Source organism: Gopherus evgoodei, chromosome 7, assembly GCF_007399415.2.
Source record: "Gopherus evgoodei ecotype Sinaloan lineage chromosome 7, rGopEvg1_v1.p, whole genome shotgun sequence".
Classification (NCBI taxonomy): Eukaryota; Metazoa; Chordata; order Testudines; family Testudinidae; genus Gopherus; species Gopherus evgoodei.
Window position 1 is genome coordinate 6,102,400 of NC_044328.1, and position 14,188 is coordinate 6,116,587.

The 14,188-nt window shown below is 41.5% G+C and overlaps 2 protein-coding genes across 8 annotated transcripts in view; one reads left to right on the top strand and one right to left on the bottom strand.

Moving 5' to 3' along the window:
* Window positions 1-2,009, bottom strand: part of STN1 (STN1 subunit of CST complex) — a 71,674-nt gene extending 69,665 nt beyond the window's left edge. For 2 of the 7 annotated variants that reach the window (XM_030571372.1, XM_030571374.1), the window contains exon 1: window positions 1,930-2,006. The gene's annotated coding sequence lies outside the window, so the exon portion shown is untranslated. Of the gene's footprint in view, window positions 1-1,929 lie in introns of all 7 variants that reach the window. The other 5 variants (XM_030571368.1, XM_030571370.1, XM_030571367.1 and 2 more) reach the window with 4 other exon arrangements.
* A 194-nt stretch (window positions 2,010-2,203) lies between these two features.
* SLK (STE20 like kinase) overlaps window positions 2,204-14,188 on the top strand; it is a 72,023-nt gene continuing 60,038 nt past the window's right edge. The window contains 1 exon segment of the mRNA XM_030568842.1: window positions 2,204-3,147. Coding sequence (XP_030424702.1) covers window positions 2,998-3,147 — 150 coding nt within the window. The 5' untranslated portion in view covers window positions 2,204-2,997.

The following is a 14,188-nucleotide window of genomic DNA, read 5'->3' on the forward strand; positions in this document are numbered from 1 at the left end:
AATCCAGGTGTGGTGGAAAAACAGAGACTAGTCTATATGGCTGTTGTCATTTTATTACTACCTCACATCCATAAGTGGGCAGCACAGCTCTGGTATCTGCCACCTGTGTTGGGAAGGAGTCAACACAGAGAGAAACTACAAAGCCCAAGAATCTCCTTGAAAAAAGGAGGTCAGTGTTACCATCCATCTCCTCCAAAATCAGAAATATTTGGGAGGCCCCTTGTTCTGTCAGTGCTAGCAAATAATTCTGGACAGGTAATAGATCCTTAGGTCATGCATGACACTGTGTTAATACTTAGATTATAAGGTCTTTAGGGCAGGGACTGTCATTCTGTTCTGTGTTGGGACAGCATCTGGCACTATATGACACCGATCGATGCCAGGGGCTTCCTGAGTACTACTGCAAAAAAATAATATTCTTATCACTAATTATGCAATGTCAGCAACTTCCTGGAATTAAAAGGTTTTCCACTCCTCCACAAACAGTCTGATGCCAAGTTCAGCTTCTACCTACGTCTCTGTTCTTGCTTCTTTTTATTCCACTTCCCCAGTCTTCACTGTGCCCTTCTCCCATAGTAGTTGTGCCTTATTCCATGCAATCTTCTTCCTAATGTGCCCCACCACGTTATCAATTCCTAAGACCCTCCTTAAATAATTTATTTCGAGAGTATTATGAGTCTTATCCCTTCCCATAGTAGAGAATAAAACAGATGAGAGACTTAAAAAAAATTTAACTAACAAGAAGTTGTTGACATTATTGCTCAAGCTGCTTTCCTATCTGAGGCCTGGTCTACACTATAAAATTAGGTCGGCTTAGCTAAATAGCTCAGAGGTGTGAAAAATCCACATCCCTGAGCGGCACACTTAAACCAATTTAAATCCCTGTGAATTCTTCCATCAACCTACCTACTGCCTCTCGGGGAGTAGGCTTACTTACACCGACAGGAGAATCCCTCTCATCAGCATAGATAACATCTACACTGAAGCACTATAGCAGCTGCGCCACAGTAGTGTTTCAAGTATAGACAAGCCCTAAATGGTTATAAGCTAATATAATCATTGTAATATCTTAGTACTATACCTCACAGACATTCATGAATTTATATTCTTTCCCCCGTGAGATAGGAGTGCATCATCATCCCCATTTTAGACTGAGAACTGAGGCACAGAGAGATGAAGGGTCTGATCTTTGGAGGTCCTGAGTATCCATAATGCCCAATCTAAGTCAGTGGCAACTAGAGGTGCTTGGCCCATCTGAGAATCAAATGCTACAGTTTGCTCGATGTCACACAGGAAGTGACTGAGGTGGGAGGCAGAGGTGGGAACTCAGCTTTCTCAAGGCCCAGTGTCTCAACTCAAGGCCATCCTGCCTCCCCTTGCATCCTACCCGTTGTCTAGGAGTTGTCTGTTTGCATTGTAAGCCCTTCAGGGCAGCCAGCTCATCCTCTCTGTGTGTGACGCACCTGACACTTTTTGTGTGGCATAAAAAACAGTAGCATTACAACAGGATCCCTGATACAGTGAGTGGGGGAGCAGAAGCAAGTAGGGTGCCAAACAATTAAGACGCAATGACATCACACCCTGCTGTGACCCCAATGCACCAAGCGCTAGTCTAGAAAGCACTCTGCTCCTCCAGAGAGCAAGCAGCGGGCCAGAGCTTCTGGCACAACCCCCCTCCCCAGCTAAACAGCCCCTGCCCCCCAAACCTTACACCCTCCCACTGGCGCACTCTGCCATCGCACCCTGCGCCCTCCCTCAGGGGATGGAGGAGACACCCTGCCCCAACCTCCCAGCCAGGAGAAAAGGGAACTCGCCCCTGCCCACCTCGCTGTCAGGCAGGGGCACGGTCGGGAAAGGGGAGTACACACGCGCCCCCCCTCCCCCGGGCAGTCAGGAAGAAGCCCCCCCAGGGGGAAAACACTCTCTTACCCGCCTGAGAGCTCTGCGCGCTCCTATTGGCCCCTCGCGGGCTCTCCGGGATCACGTGGAAGAGGACGTTAACTACCGTTCGGCCGTTTAACCCGCTCCTCTAACCCCGCCCTTTTCTCCGGCCTGCGAGGGAGTGTGAGGGGAGGGGAAAACGGCGCCGGGCTCGGCTGTCCGTGCGCATGCGCCAAGGAGGGAAGTCGGCAGACGGGGGGCGCGCGCGCGCGCGTGCCAGAGAGGTGAGGCCCGGCCGGGAGAGCGCGCGGCTGGAGACGGTTCCCGACATGGGGGCGAGAGGCGCGCGCGCGCCAGTGAGTGACTGAGGGAGAAGAAGGAGGCCGCCGCCGCGGCTGGAGGAGCCTGACACTCCGCCCCTCCCCCAGCCGGCCCTGAGCGGGGAGACGCCGGTTGCCGCCCGGAGAGCGAGCGGCCGCCTGGACTCTGCGCCTGTGAGGAGGAAGCGGGGAGACGCCGTCTCCTGCCCTGGGACCCTGCCGCCCTCCCCTGTGTAACTGGACATCCCTTCCTCCGGGGCTGCAGGGGGACCCCGCGCCCCTCAGGGAAAGGAGGCGAATCCCACCCCGGGGAGAGGGGGCCCCAGGTACCGGCTGCCCCCCGCCCCAGCGGGCCGTCTCCAGTGGGGTAGGAGCCTCCACCCAGGATGTGAGTGAGGAAGTTCGTGCTTCGTCCCCACCCAGCCTTGGACGCCGAAACCGCCGTTCCCGGGCGAGCAGGGACCCGGGCGGTGTGGCGGCCACGCAGCCGGCTGTTGCCGAATTGCGATTCAGGGAGAGACTTGAGGGGGGGCAATAACCCAGCCCGCCGAGCACCGAGGGGGATCTCACCCCTCGCCCTGCCTCAGCGCTGCACCACCGGGCCAGGGGCTTTCCAGGCGCGGCCGCGTGCGGGGCTCGTGCGGGACAGCGCACTTGCAAGGCACTTCTTAGCTTTCCCTTGCAGGCGAAGGTGGAGTGAGACATCGTGAGACGCTGCTCAGAGAGTAGCTGCTCTTCCCACCCTCTGCGGTTTTCCTTTAATTTTGGAACAATTTTTTTTTTGAAGAGAGGGAAAATGTCTTTCTTCAACTTCCGTAAAATCTTTAAGCTCGGTGGCGAGAAGAAAAAGAAACAATATGAGAACGTCAAGAGAGACTTGAATCCGGAGGAGTTCTGGGAGATCATAGGCGAGCTGGGAGATGGTGCTTTTGGTAAAGTGTTCAAGGTAAGAGAAAACCTGAGAAATGGCAACGAAGCCTCACGTGGTATTGTTTCTTGAAATAAGTGCATTGCAAGCTTGCCCTTCTATAAAGCCTGTTGTCTGAGGATCTCAAAGCATTCTTCTAACATACGTAAGTATTATGCCCATTTTACACTTTGGGGAACTGAGGCAAATAGGTTGTGATTTGCCCAGTCATATAATTAAACATTGGCAGCACTGGGCTACCTGAAATTCCTATTCATCACAAAGAATCATAGAAACTGGCAATGGAAAAGTCCTATTAGGTCATCGTCCCGCCCTCTTCTCCAACCCACCACTGCTGAGTTGTTCCCTGCTTCTCCTTTATTTTCCCTCCAGTGTTTTGTTCAGGCTGGCTTTTAATCTCTCAAGGGATAGGCTTCTCTAGGCAAGCATAAGCTCAGTTTTCTTTCCCTGGCTACTTTTTTGTAAAATATCAAACTTAGAAGTAAAATAACCTTAAATGTCTCTTATAGTAGCGTGAGTGCCGATCTTGTGATATTTTTAATAAGTCCATTTGCCTTAATAGTATATCTTGTTCTCTTGATTGAATTAATGATTGAATTAAATGCCCCAGGGCTGTCCAGGTTTTTCTTTAAGGATGTGTGTGCTGGCTGTCCTAACTAGTTTCAATGATTTGATCTAAAATGCTGAAATATAGCAATATACCTTATATTTTTATAGGCTACTTACTATGTAAAACTTCACAGAAAAAACCTACACTGTAATAGTTTTAAATTTCTTTCATAAAGACACTATCAGATGTCAAGAAATAAACTCATGTCTTCAAATGTTCTTCTCTGCTGGCTTTGGGTTTCACACAGTATGTCAGTGCCTTTAGTTTGTTTTATGGAGTGCATGATGTTTAATGTTTCTTGGTGGCAAGGAGAGAACTGCATCCTCAAGTTCTTTAGGGAACAGACATGATGTAGGAAGGTGATATCTTGAGCAGATTCATGGGACAGGGATCAAGTGTAGAAAAAAGGATACCAGATGCATTGTTACTGGAAAGTATCTAATTGTTTCAATCAAGAAGATTTCATGTTTAAAATACTACATTTCAGTGGGAATACAAGATAGGCTGAGAACCCCTGGTGTAAACTTTCTTTTTGAGCCCCCTTCTCCCCCCCCCCCCCTGCGCATGCTATAAAAATTCCAGGGTCCACCTGTGCCACAACTGTTTTTCTATGTATAAAAGCCAGGGTTAGGGGGTAGCAAGCAGGGCAATTGCTTGGGGTCCTTTGCCACAGGGGGCCCTGCAAAGCTAAGTTGCTCAGACTTTGGCTTCCGCCCTGGGTGGCGGAGCTTGGAGCACTGGGCTTCAGCTCCAAACAGTGGGGCTTTGGCTTTCTGCCCTGAGACCTACCAAGTCTAATGCCAGCCCTGCTTGGTGGGCCCCTGAAACCTACTCGCAGCCCCCCAGGGTAGGGTCACCAGACAGCAACTGAAAAATCTGGCTAGGGTAGGGGTTAATAAAAGCCTATATAAGAAAAAAACCCAAAAATCGGGACCGTCCCTATAAAATCAGGATATCTGGTCACCCTACCCCAGGGGGCCCTGGATCCTGGTTGAGAACCACTGGTTTACACAGTTTCCTTATCCTCCAGCAAATAGCAGCTATTCTGGACAGAAGCAATTTTGCATTTTCTTATGTTTCTTTTCCAGATTATTAGAGGGATAACACTTTTCTATTAATATTTTTGTATGTTAAGTAGCATCTGTTGCATGCTTTCCTTTTCACTAGGGCCATATCTACGTACAACGCTGCAGTGCGTAGCTGTACTGATACAGCTGCGCCACTGCAGCGCATCTGTTGAAGAGCTCTCCCGTCAGTGTTAAAAAAACTCACCTCCGTGAGTGGCAGAAGGAATGTCGATAGGAGAAGCTCTTCTGCTGACATGGCACTGTGGACACAAGCACTTATGTCGCTCAGAGGGGTGTCATATTTACAAACCTGAGGAACGCATGTTTTGCTGACATAGTCTGTAGAGTAAGATATAGCCAAACTCAGAAATCTTGTTCTAATTCCAGAGTCTGGTTTTCAGAATTCGCCTATGTAAACAATATCCTTTTAAAGGAACGCGGAACTTGATTGATTTTTTTTTTAAAGTTGTGATTTTCAAAGCAGTGTAGGGGATTAGTACATCTTCCAAGAAAATGAGTGGATGATGTCTATCTAAATCCTTTAGATTGTTTTGAAAATCTCAGTCAAATCTGGTATAACAGAGCACCCTCATAAGTAGCATGTATGGACTCAAATTAAAAACACAGTTATGAAGTTCAAAAAAAAATTTTCTTATTATTGTAATGGTCTTTCCATCGGGGAGAGTGGGCAGACCCTAGAGCAATGCCACTAAACATCCTCTGGCACATCCCCTTTCCATGTGCAGTTTCAGCTGCTAGTTATAAACACACTATCTGCAGGATCTGGGTAAAATTATGTAGTGAGCTCCCCTGAGAGCAGCACCAGTGATCTTGTCATACTAGTGCGTGATGCAGAAAGTGCAATTGACCAACAGAACAGTGAAACTGTTCATTTTAGCATTTTGAGGTAAGAACGAAATAAACATAAGAGATTTAGCTCCTCCCACAGTCAGTATACATTTTTCAGCAGAAAGTGTGACTTCTAATTTGATGATGTCTCTGCATTTAGAAAACAAAACTTTTTAAATGCTGAAGTTCACAATTTTAACAATTTTCAAACTGAAAATATTTTTAAGAATCTTAGTATTTAGATTATAGTATTAAGAATGACGCTTGGAATTCCACAGTCTTGTTACTTGTGCTCTCACAAACTTTTTTAGTTGAATGCAAAAATCTGTCAATTTTCACATTTTAATGCTACTGAAAACTCCCTCAATTTTAAAAAATGGAAAGTGGCAGATATGTATCAGTAGGATTGCTCATATTTTCTGAGGAGTTCCACTTGTTTCTATTTGTAGTTTTGAAAGGAAGATGTCTAAACTACACATCCTATATGTGTTGCAGCTTGTTCACTGAGGCTGTTACACAGAAGCTTCAGTTCCAAGTGTTAGAGTACGTCACAATGTTAACTCCTTGACATATCCTAGCGATTTCAGAACAGAGGCGCATAACATATTTGACTAAAATTATTGGAAGGATGTTGAATGATTTCAATAAAACAGACGTGTTGCCTTTTAAAGACAATTTGTATTTAGTGATTTATAAAACAACAAATTCATCCCAACACATTTTGGAAAAACTACTGCCCTGCCTCTGCTCCCTACCCCCGCCTCCAAATATCTTTTTGAGCATGCCATTATTTGCTAATGTCATTAACATGCTTTAGTAGTGTGTGTGTATACCAACTGCATCTTAAATACCAATAAATGGTTAAATTACAAAGCAAGTATAAATAAATCTGCTGAAAAGTGATTAGAGCTAAGCTTTATCTGGCATCCTGAAGGGGGTGGGGCAAATAGAGCTGTTCAGTCACAATTCCATTCTGGAACGAGCAGCCAAACCATGTTAGTTAAGTAGATCCTGGATCTCAGAGCCTTTTACCCAGTGAATCTAAATCAAGCCACCTTTGTTATCTTGCATAAAAGCAGTGAAGAGTACTCAGAAGTGTCTTCTCATAGTGTTAGTTTTTGTTCCTGGAGTGAACATAATTTTCATGAATACCTGAATGTCAAAAGCTTAAGGGAAATAACATACTACTTCCACAGCCCAGTTTTCCCTGAATTGGATTTAAGTAAACTAAAACATCTTTTTATGTAACTGTTAAGACCCTAGGAACCTTGTGTGAATGTCTGTATTCTCAATGTTTCAGCAGATTTACAATAAAAGAACACTAAACAAATCAGATTTTGTGTTTCTTCGGTATTTAATGCAAAACAAAGGTCAGGTTGCCTACTTGATACAGCTTACATTGGGAAACCTCTTTTAAGTAGTCATTCATTTTCAATTGACAAAATATTCTTATGCAACCCCCTAAAGCAACGTTTTTCTGGAACATGTTTGTTACTGTTGGTCATATGAAATTATGACTTGATTAATTTTATTAATATAAATTTATTTAATACAGGATATATTAACCTAACAAAATGTAGTTGAAGTACTTAGAATATCTAATTTGTGGTTTAAATTTTTTTTGTGCTAATGGTACAGTTCTTTTTCTCTTACTAATCATTTATCTGCTTCCAGTTCAATTCAGTTTTATTAGATTACATATGACGTCTTTTGCAAATACAAAAAGAAAAACATACGCAATCTAAAACAGAAACATCCATATAATTAAAATGTTAATCAGAACTACATTAAAAACTCTTTTCGTACAGTGCTAAAAGAGCAGAAATTGCCACTGATGTAATTACTACCAGGAATTGAGAAAATACTTAAAACATTATCTTTTGAAATGGAAAAAAAAAGAGAGGTAAAATCCACTGTGCTCTCAGAAGCTGAAAAATTCTATAGCACAAAAATAATGAGGTAGCTCTTCCAACACTGTAGATTTACATGGGCAAAAATAAAGATGTGAAGGAACTTGTTTTTATCTGCCTCTAAGGATAGCAATTTCCATGGTTTGGAATCTTGGTTAAATGAGGGTTTGATAACTCATTAAAATTAAAAACATGACCATCTTCAAAGAAGAGAACCAAAAGGCAAACAGACTCATGAATCACAGCCAGATCTTCTTTTTGGGTAATATCTTTCACTGTCTGTTGGAGTAGTTGATGATGCTGATTAAAATACATTGACAATAGCTGAGTAATATAAAATCTCAAGCTAACGATAATAAATTGGAGAGTCTTGTGCATGGGAACAATACACAGGTTGTTCCTCCCATCTCCTGAAGGCAAAGATGGGGCAGTCTATAATCTTGAAGAGTGCAGATCTTAGGCCAAAATTTAAGAAAAGCAGTACAAGCTCTACTGTGTACAACTCAGCTAATAACACCTACTGTGACACACAAAAGCAATGCGGAAGGGGTGAGAAAATAAAGGAATAAAGTTTCTTCAAAAAATTATTTGAATGATCGCTAAGGTCAAAACTTGGCCTCTAAACCAAACTTCGACCCCACAGAGAATCTGCCTTATTTCAGCATTAAAAATTCTTGGCACGGTGGCAACTCTGTTCCCCCATGCAGGCAGGTAGAACAGAGCACCCCTTCAGCAGAACTAAGAGCCTTTTGTTTTAAGTCTTTATGATAATGTGACGAATGGCCCGGAGGATGAAACTTTATCCCTAAGTAAGTAAAAGCAGAGACTTGTTCTTCAAGGTGGCCTTCTATCTGCCACTCAATTTCAAGTGGATTCTTCCCAAATATGATGATGATCTTATTCTAATTGAGAACCAGGTCTCAAAGTGCACTAAAACGATCTCATAACTGGCAGAGATTTTGCTCTTAAAGTTTGCAATAAAACAACCATGTCATTGGAATGTAGTAACCAGTTATCCCGGTTCAATAAATAGTAAAATTTTCTGGTCCTGAACGCATTTGTACTGATCTGTTCATGTCATCTTAGCCCTGGCAGGCTGCCATGGGCTATCCATGCATTCATGTTCATTAACTTACTGAACTTCTAAATAACATTTAGAAATATCTTTGATACTAGTTAGGTAAAACTTCTAAATAGTTCAATTAAAAACTAATATTCCCACTGCAAATCTCTCCCAGCTAGATCAGGGTGGCTACATAACTGGAGACTGCTGCTGGCCTTTTTCATATTATAGGGATGGTTAAGGTTAGATAAGGCTTTTCATTCTAGTTAGTTTTCAGACACTCAAAACTTCCACCTTTTAGGCAGATTTTCCCCTCCTCTGGCTTGCTGTCGGGCTAATTGTTAGGGAGTTTGAACAAAAGCAATTGTTACTTCTGTGTATAAGGAGAGTGGAGGGGGAAAAAACTTTTCCTATTTTTATATATTTGAAATTTTTCACGGAGAATGAAAATCACTTTTTTTTAGGGAAGAAAATAGTTCTGATGCAAATTCTTTGATTTGATCAAGGTCTGACTCTTTGGAAAATCATTTTGAGCGATGGTCTGCTCAGAATTATAGCTACAATTCTTAAATTGGTTTAGAAAGTGATTTGGTTAAATTGGTGAAACCCCTTATGTGGTCTCTCTTTTTTCAGATTAAAAGGCCATGTTTATTTAATTCAATAAGGAATTGTTTTAAACTAAATCGATATAGGCAACTCAAACTGAAATTAAGAGCTACCATATAACAGGTTTCATCCAATCGCTTTCTAAACTGATTTATTTAATTTGGTGTTCAGATTGTGGATAAACAAGCCTTTGGTGTACATAATGTTGTTCATGGGTTGGTCTTGCTATACTCCTAAAATTCACTGCTAAGGAGCCTGTATTTTACATGTATGCATGACTAATTTAACTGTGAAAATGCCCCACTTAGCCCTCTGAATCAATCAGAAGTGGCCAGGACCCACTTCCAGTTTAATCTGCTAGTTTGGCTTGTGAGAAAAAAATTACTTACCCTTCTGTAAGCTAATGAAGTTTTATGAACTTTCCTAACAACTAGGCAGTGTTTTCCACCCAGGCTCCTCTAGAGGAGGCTCTGCCAATAAGCCTACTTGCCACAATCTCTTGGCCTAAGTGCAGTACCCTATTTCCATATACAGTTGTTCATCAGAAAAAGTTGTCTTGCAAATATTTTAATTCTTCAAAAATGTTCATGCTTCTTGTTTTGTCCAGTTATTGTTCGAGGTCTAGGGTGACAAAACTTTGGCTCATGTTAGGTGTTTACAAGACCTGTACTGTTTTCTTATCAGAATTCAGAAAATCTAGGTGCTGTTTTGCTCTATATGAAGGCAACAAGTTTCCCAACTTCATTTTTGACTTGGCATTTTTTGCTGGCTTAGCATAGGTATACGAAGTGGTGAAACATCCTTGGCCAAACAAAGCTCTTTCTTCTCTCTACCATTGCTTTTTGGGTTGAAAGAAAAAGTTGTCCAGAACAGCCACAGTCTCCAATTTTTCCAAATTTTCTACTAAACCTAATCTACAGTAGAAAATGTTTGCTGGTACAGTTATATTGGGAAACCCACCTAATATAGAGGCAGCTTATATTGGGAAAAAGTACTTTTGATGATATAATTTACACTTTTTCCCCAAGAAAAATAAGCTATACTAGCAAAAGCACTTTTATACCTCTATATGTGTTATGGTGTTTTGGGGTGCACCGAGACTAGCAAGGGATTCTGTTCCTGGCTGCCCTGTAACCTTCGGTGGAGATCTTTATGCTGTGCAGAAATAGTTCAGATCCCGGACATCAGTAGCAAGCCCACAAACATAAGGTCTCATGCTGGCTCTCACCAGCCTAGTTATTCTTTGCAGGGTGACATTACGTAGGATACAGTCTGGACTGATGGACAACTGTGTCCCCTCAATTCTCCAATCCGTGGTGCCTTTTACACTACTTTATGAGAGCAATCACTTTTGGTCTGCTCTCTCACTGTCTCCAGCATATAAATCACTCCCAACTATACTGTTGGTGCTATAGCCAGCTACTCATGAATTACACTGCAGGACAACACCAGCAACCTTCCAGTCCCAAACTTCCCCCCAGAAATGTCCAGGAGGATGCTCTGCAACACAAGACGCACAATATAAGCTCATATAAAATCAGTCATTTATTAATAGAAAATGATATGCACAAATCTTATCTCAAATAAAATTTCCCAGACGCTTCAATTCAAACACATTGGTATAGATAAAACAAATGTATTAGCTACAGAAAGTTAGATTTTAAGTGATTACAAGTAATGAGGTATATAAGTCAGATTTAGCTGCGTTTTACCTTTTATTTCTGTGTAACGAACACCTAACTTAAGCTAAATGAATATAAAGCAAAGGTTTCTCTCATCACATGTTCCAGCAGTCTTACTGACAACTCCTTCCAGTCCAGTGCTGCTTCCTTTGTTCTTCAAGTGTTGATAATGCTGTGGGTAGAGAACAGGGGAGAGATGATTTGTGCCATCTGCCTTCTCTTTTTGTAGCCCTTTCCCTTGCACAAGAATCATCTCCACCTGATGTTCAGGAGACAGTCAATGTGGCCTGAAACCTTAAGCTGCTCCTTGGTCAAAAGGTAGATTTTTTTTTTTATTATTATTTTAACCTACCCCCTCTCTCCTGCCGAGGAGTGGCCATTTAATCAAGTGGTGATCCGTTTGATCTTGTTGACACCTGGCTGAGGCATTTGGCTAGCCTTTTGTCTCTGAACTTATTTGTGACTGACCTCCAGAACATGTTGGAACATGTCTTGGTTATATTATACAGTGAAATCTTATGTCTTTACTAGGGCTGTCAAGCAATTAAAAAAAAATTAATTGTACAATTAATGATAGTATACCATTTATTTAAATAGGTTTTGGATATTTTCTACATTTTGAAATATATTGGTTTCAATTATAACACAATAAAAAGTGTACAGTACTAACTTATATTTTTGGTTTTTACAGTGCAATTAGTAGTATAAAATAATATAGTATTTTTCAATTCACCTAATACAAGTACTGTAGTGCAATCTCTTTAGAGCCTACAAATCCACTCAGTCCCACTTCTTGTTCAGCTCATCGCTCAGACAAACAGGTTTGTTTACATTTACAGGAGATAATGCTGCCAGCTTCTTGTTTGCAGTATTACCTAAAAGTGAGAAGACGAGTTTGCATGGCATCGTTGTGGCCAACATCGCAAGATATTTATGTGCCAGATACACTAAAGATTCATATGTCCCTTCATGCTTCAATCATCATTCCAGAGGACATGCGTTCATGCTGATAATGGGTTCTGCTTGATAACCATCCAGAGCAGTGCGGAGCGACGCATTCTCATTTTCATCATCTGAGTCAGATGCCACCAGAAGAAGGTTGATTTTCCTTTTTGGTGGTTCGGGTTCTGTAGTTTCCGCATCAGAGAGTTGCTCTTTTAAGACTTCTGAAAGCATGCTCCACACCTCATCCCTTTCAGGTTTTAGAAGGCACTTCAGATTCTTAAACTTTGGGTTGAGTGATGTAGCTATCTTCAGAAATCTCACATAGGTACCTTCTTTGCTTTTTGTCAAATCTGCAATGAAAGTGTTCTTAAAATGAATATGTGCTGGGTCATCATCTGAGACTGCTATAACACACAATATATGGCAGAATGCAGGTAAAACAAAGGAGGAAACATACAATTCTCTCCCAAGGAGTTCAGCCACAAATATAATTAATGCATTCTTTTTTTAACGAGTGTCATCAGCATGGAAGCATGTCCTTTGGAATGGTGTCCAAAGTACGAAGGGCTACAAAAGTGCAATGCGAACGCCTGTTCTCACTTTCAGGTGACATTGTAAATACAAAGCGGGCAGCATTATCTCCCATAACTTATTTGTCTTGGTGATTGGCTGAACAAGAAGTGGGACTGAGTGGACTTGTAGGCTCTAAAGTTTTACATTTTGTTTTTGAGTGCAGTTATGTAACAAAAGGTTCTACATTTATAAGTTGCACTTTCAGGATCCAGAGTGCACTACAGTACTTGTATTTTTCAGTTCACCTCATGCTATTTCTTTTGTTTGCCATTTTTACAGTGCAAATATTTGTAATAAAAATAACAGTGAGTACTCTTTACTTTGTATTACTGTGTTGTAATTGAAATTAATATATTTGAAAATGTAGAAAAACACCCAAGAATATTTAATAAATTTCAGTTGTTGTTCTGTTTAACAGTGAGATTAAAACTGCGATTAATTGCATGAGTTAACTGCGATTAATCGAGAGCTCTAATCTGTACATAAAATGTTACCACACATGTTTTACCAGGAAAATAATGATCAGCAAATCATGAGTTTTCAAATGATATCTTACACAGTATGCTTTGTACAAAGTTTAACATAGTCTTGTAAAAATGGGTGAATATAGGAGTACAGACTGTCTCAGACACCAACAGTGTTCCCAATCCCAAGTCTCCTTAAATAAATCCTTCCTGATTTCTTGAGTACCATATATTCTGACCATTCCCCTGGTTCATCACCCCTGAAGACATGAAGCCAGCCTCCCCAAGTATCAGCTTACTTTGGCATACACACTCAATGCAGTTTGCACAACAGAGACCTGATTGGGATAAAATAAGTTTACTCAATAAAAAATCACAGATTAAAATAGTAAGGGGAAGCAAACATATACAAGTTGCACAGAAAATAAACATAAAAATGCATTTTCAAGTTCTACACTTTCATATGAGCTAAAATCCCTTTCCTAATACAAGTTGCCTATGGCCTTAAGACATACCCTCTACCTATAGGAGGGATTCAGCATTCACAGACAGCCTCCTCGCCGGAGGCTGTCCCTCCAGTTCTGGATAAAAACCTTCAGTACCAACCCTGTTTGTAAAAGCCTGCTCCCTCCCCTGCCCTCTAACCAAGAGTCACCATGGACTTTCAGAGTGCGTAAATTCCCTCTTGAGTTGATGGCTTGGATGGTCTTAGTGTCTTCCTATTAATCTGTAATGGTTTATCATTGTCTTTCCCTAAGCTGATGGTTACTTGAATCTGGTTTTGTATAAACACTTGGCTTGGGAGGTGCTCACTGCCGGACTGTGAGGTGTAGAGGAAGTTGTACAGATTATGAGCACAATTCTCTCTATATATAAATACATATATTCATAACCAGAGTCTGTATTAACATCATAATGACCAAGTTCAGAACATTACAAGCTTTCATAAGACCATACTCAATATACTTTTATAGTATGATAATACAGTGTGCAATCAGTTGGCTTAACTGTTCATTTTGGGGGTTTAAAACTTCTGTTCTCCCCTAAGGACCCTGATTGTCACACCTTTATATATACTAGGGCTTTGGCTGGTATAGAAATGTTGTATTTTTTTTAAAAATGTCATCCACCTAACAGACATTTTCATACTGGCAGAAGTTTCTAGTGTAGACGTGACACACAGTATTCACTAGCAAATATGTTCTCTCAATAGAGACTTATTGAGATCTATCCCAGGCTGGTCCGGTCCTCAGGTTTTTTGTTTATTGGTACTGAGGTTAAATGAACCTC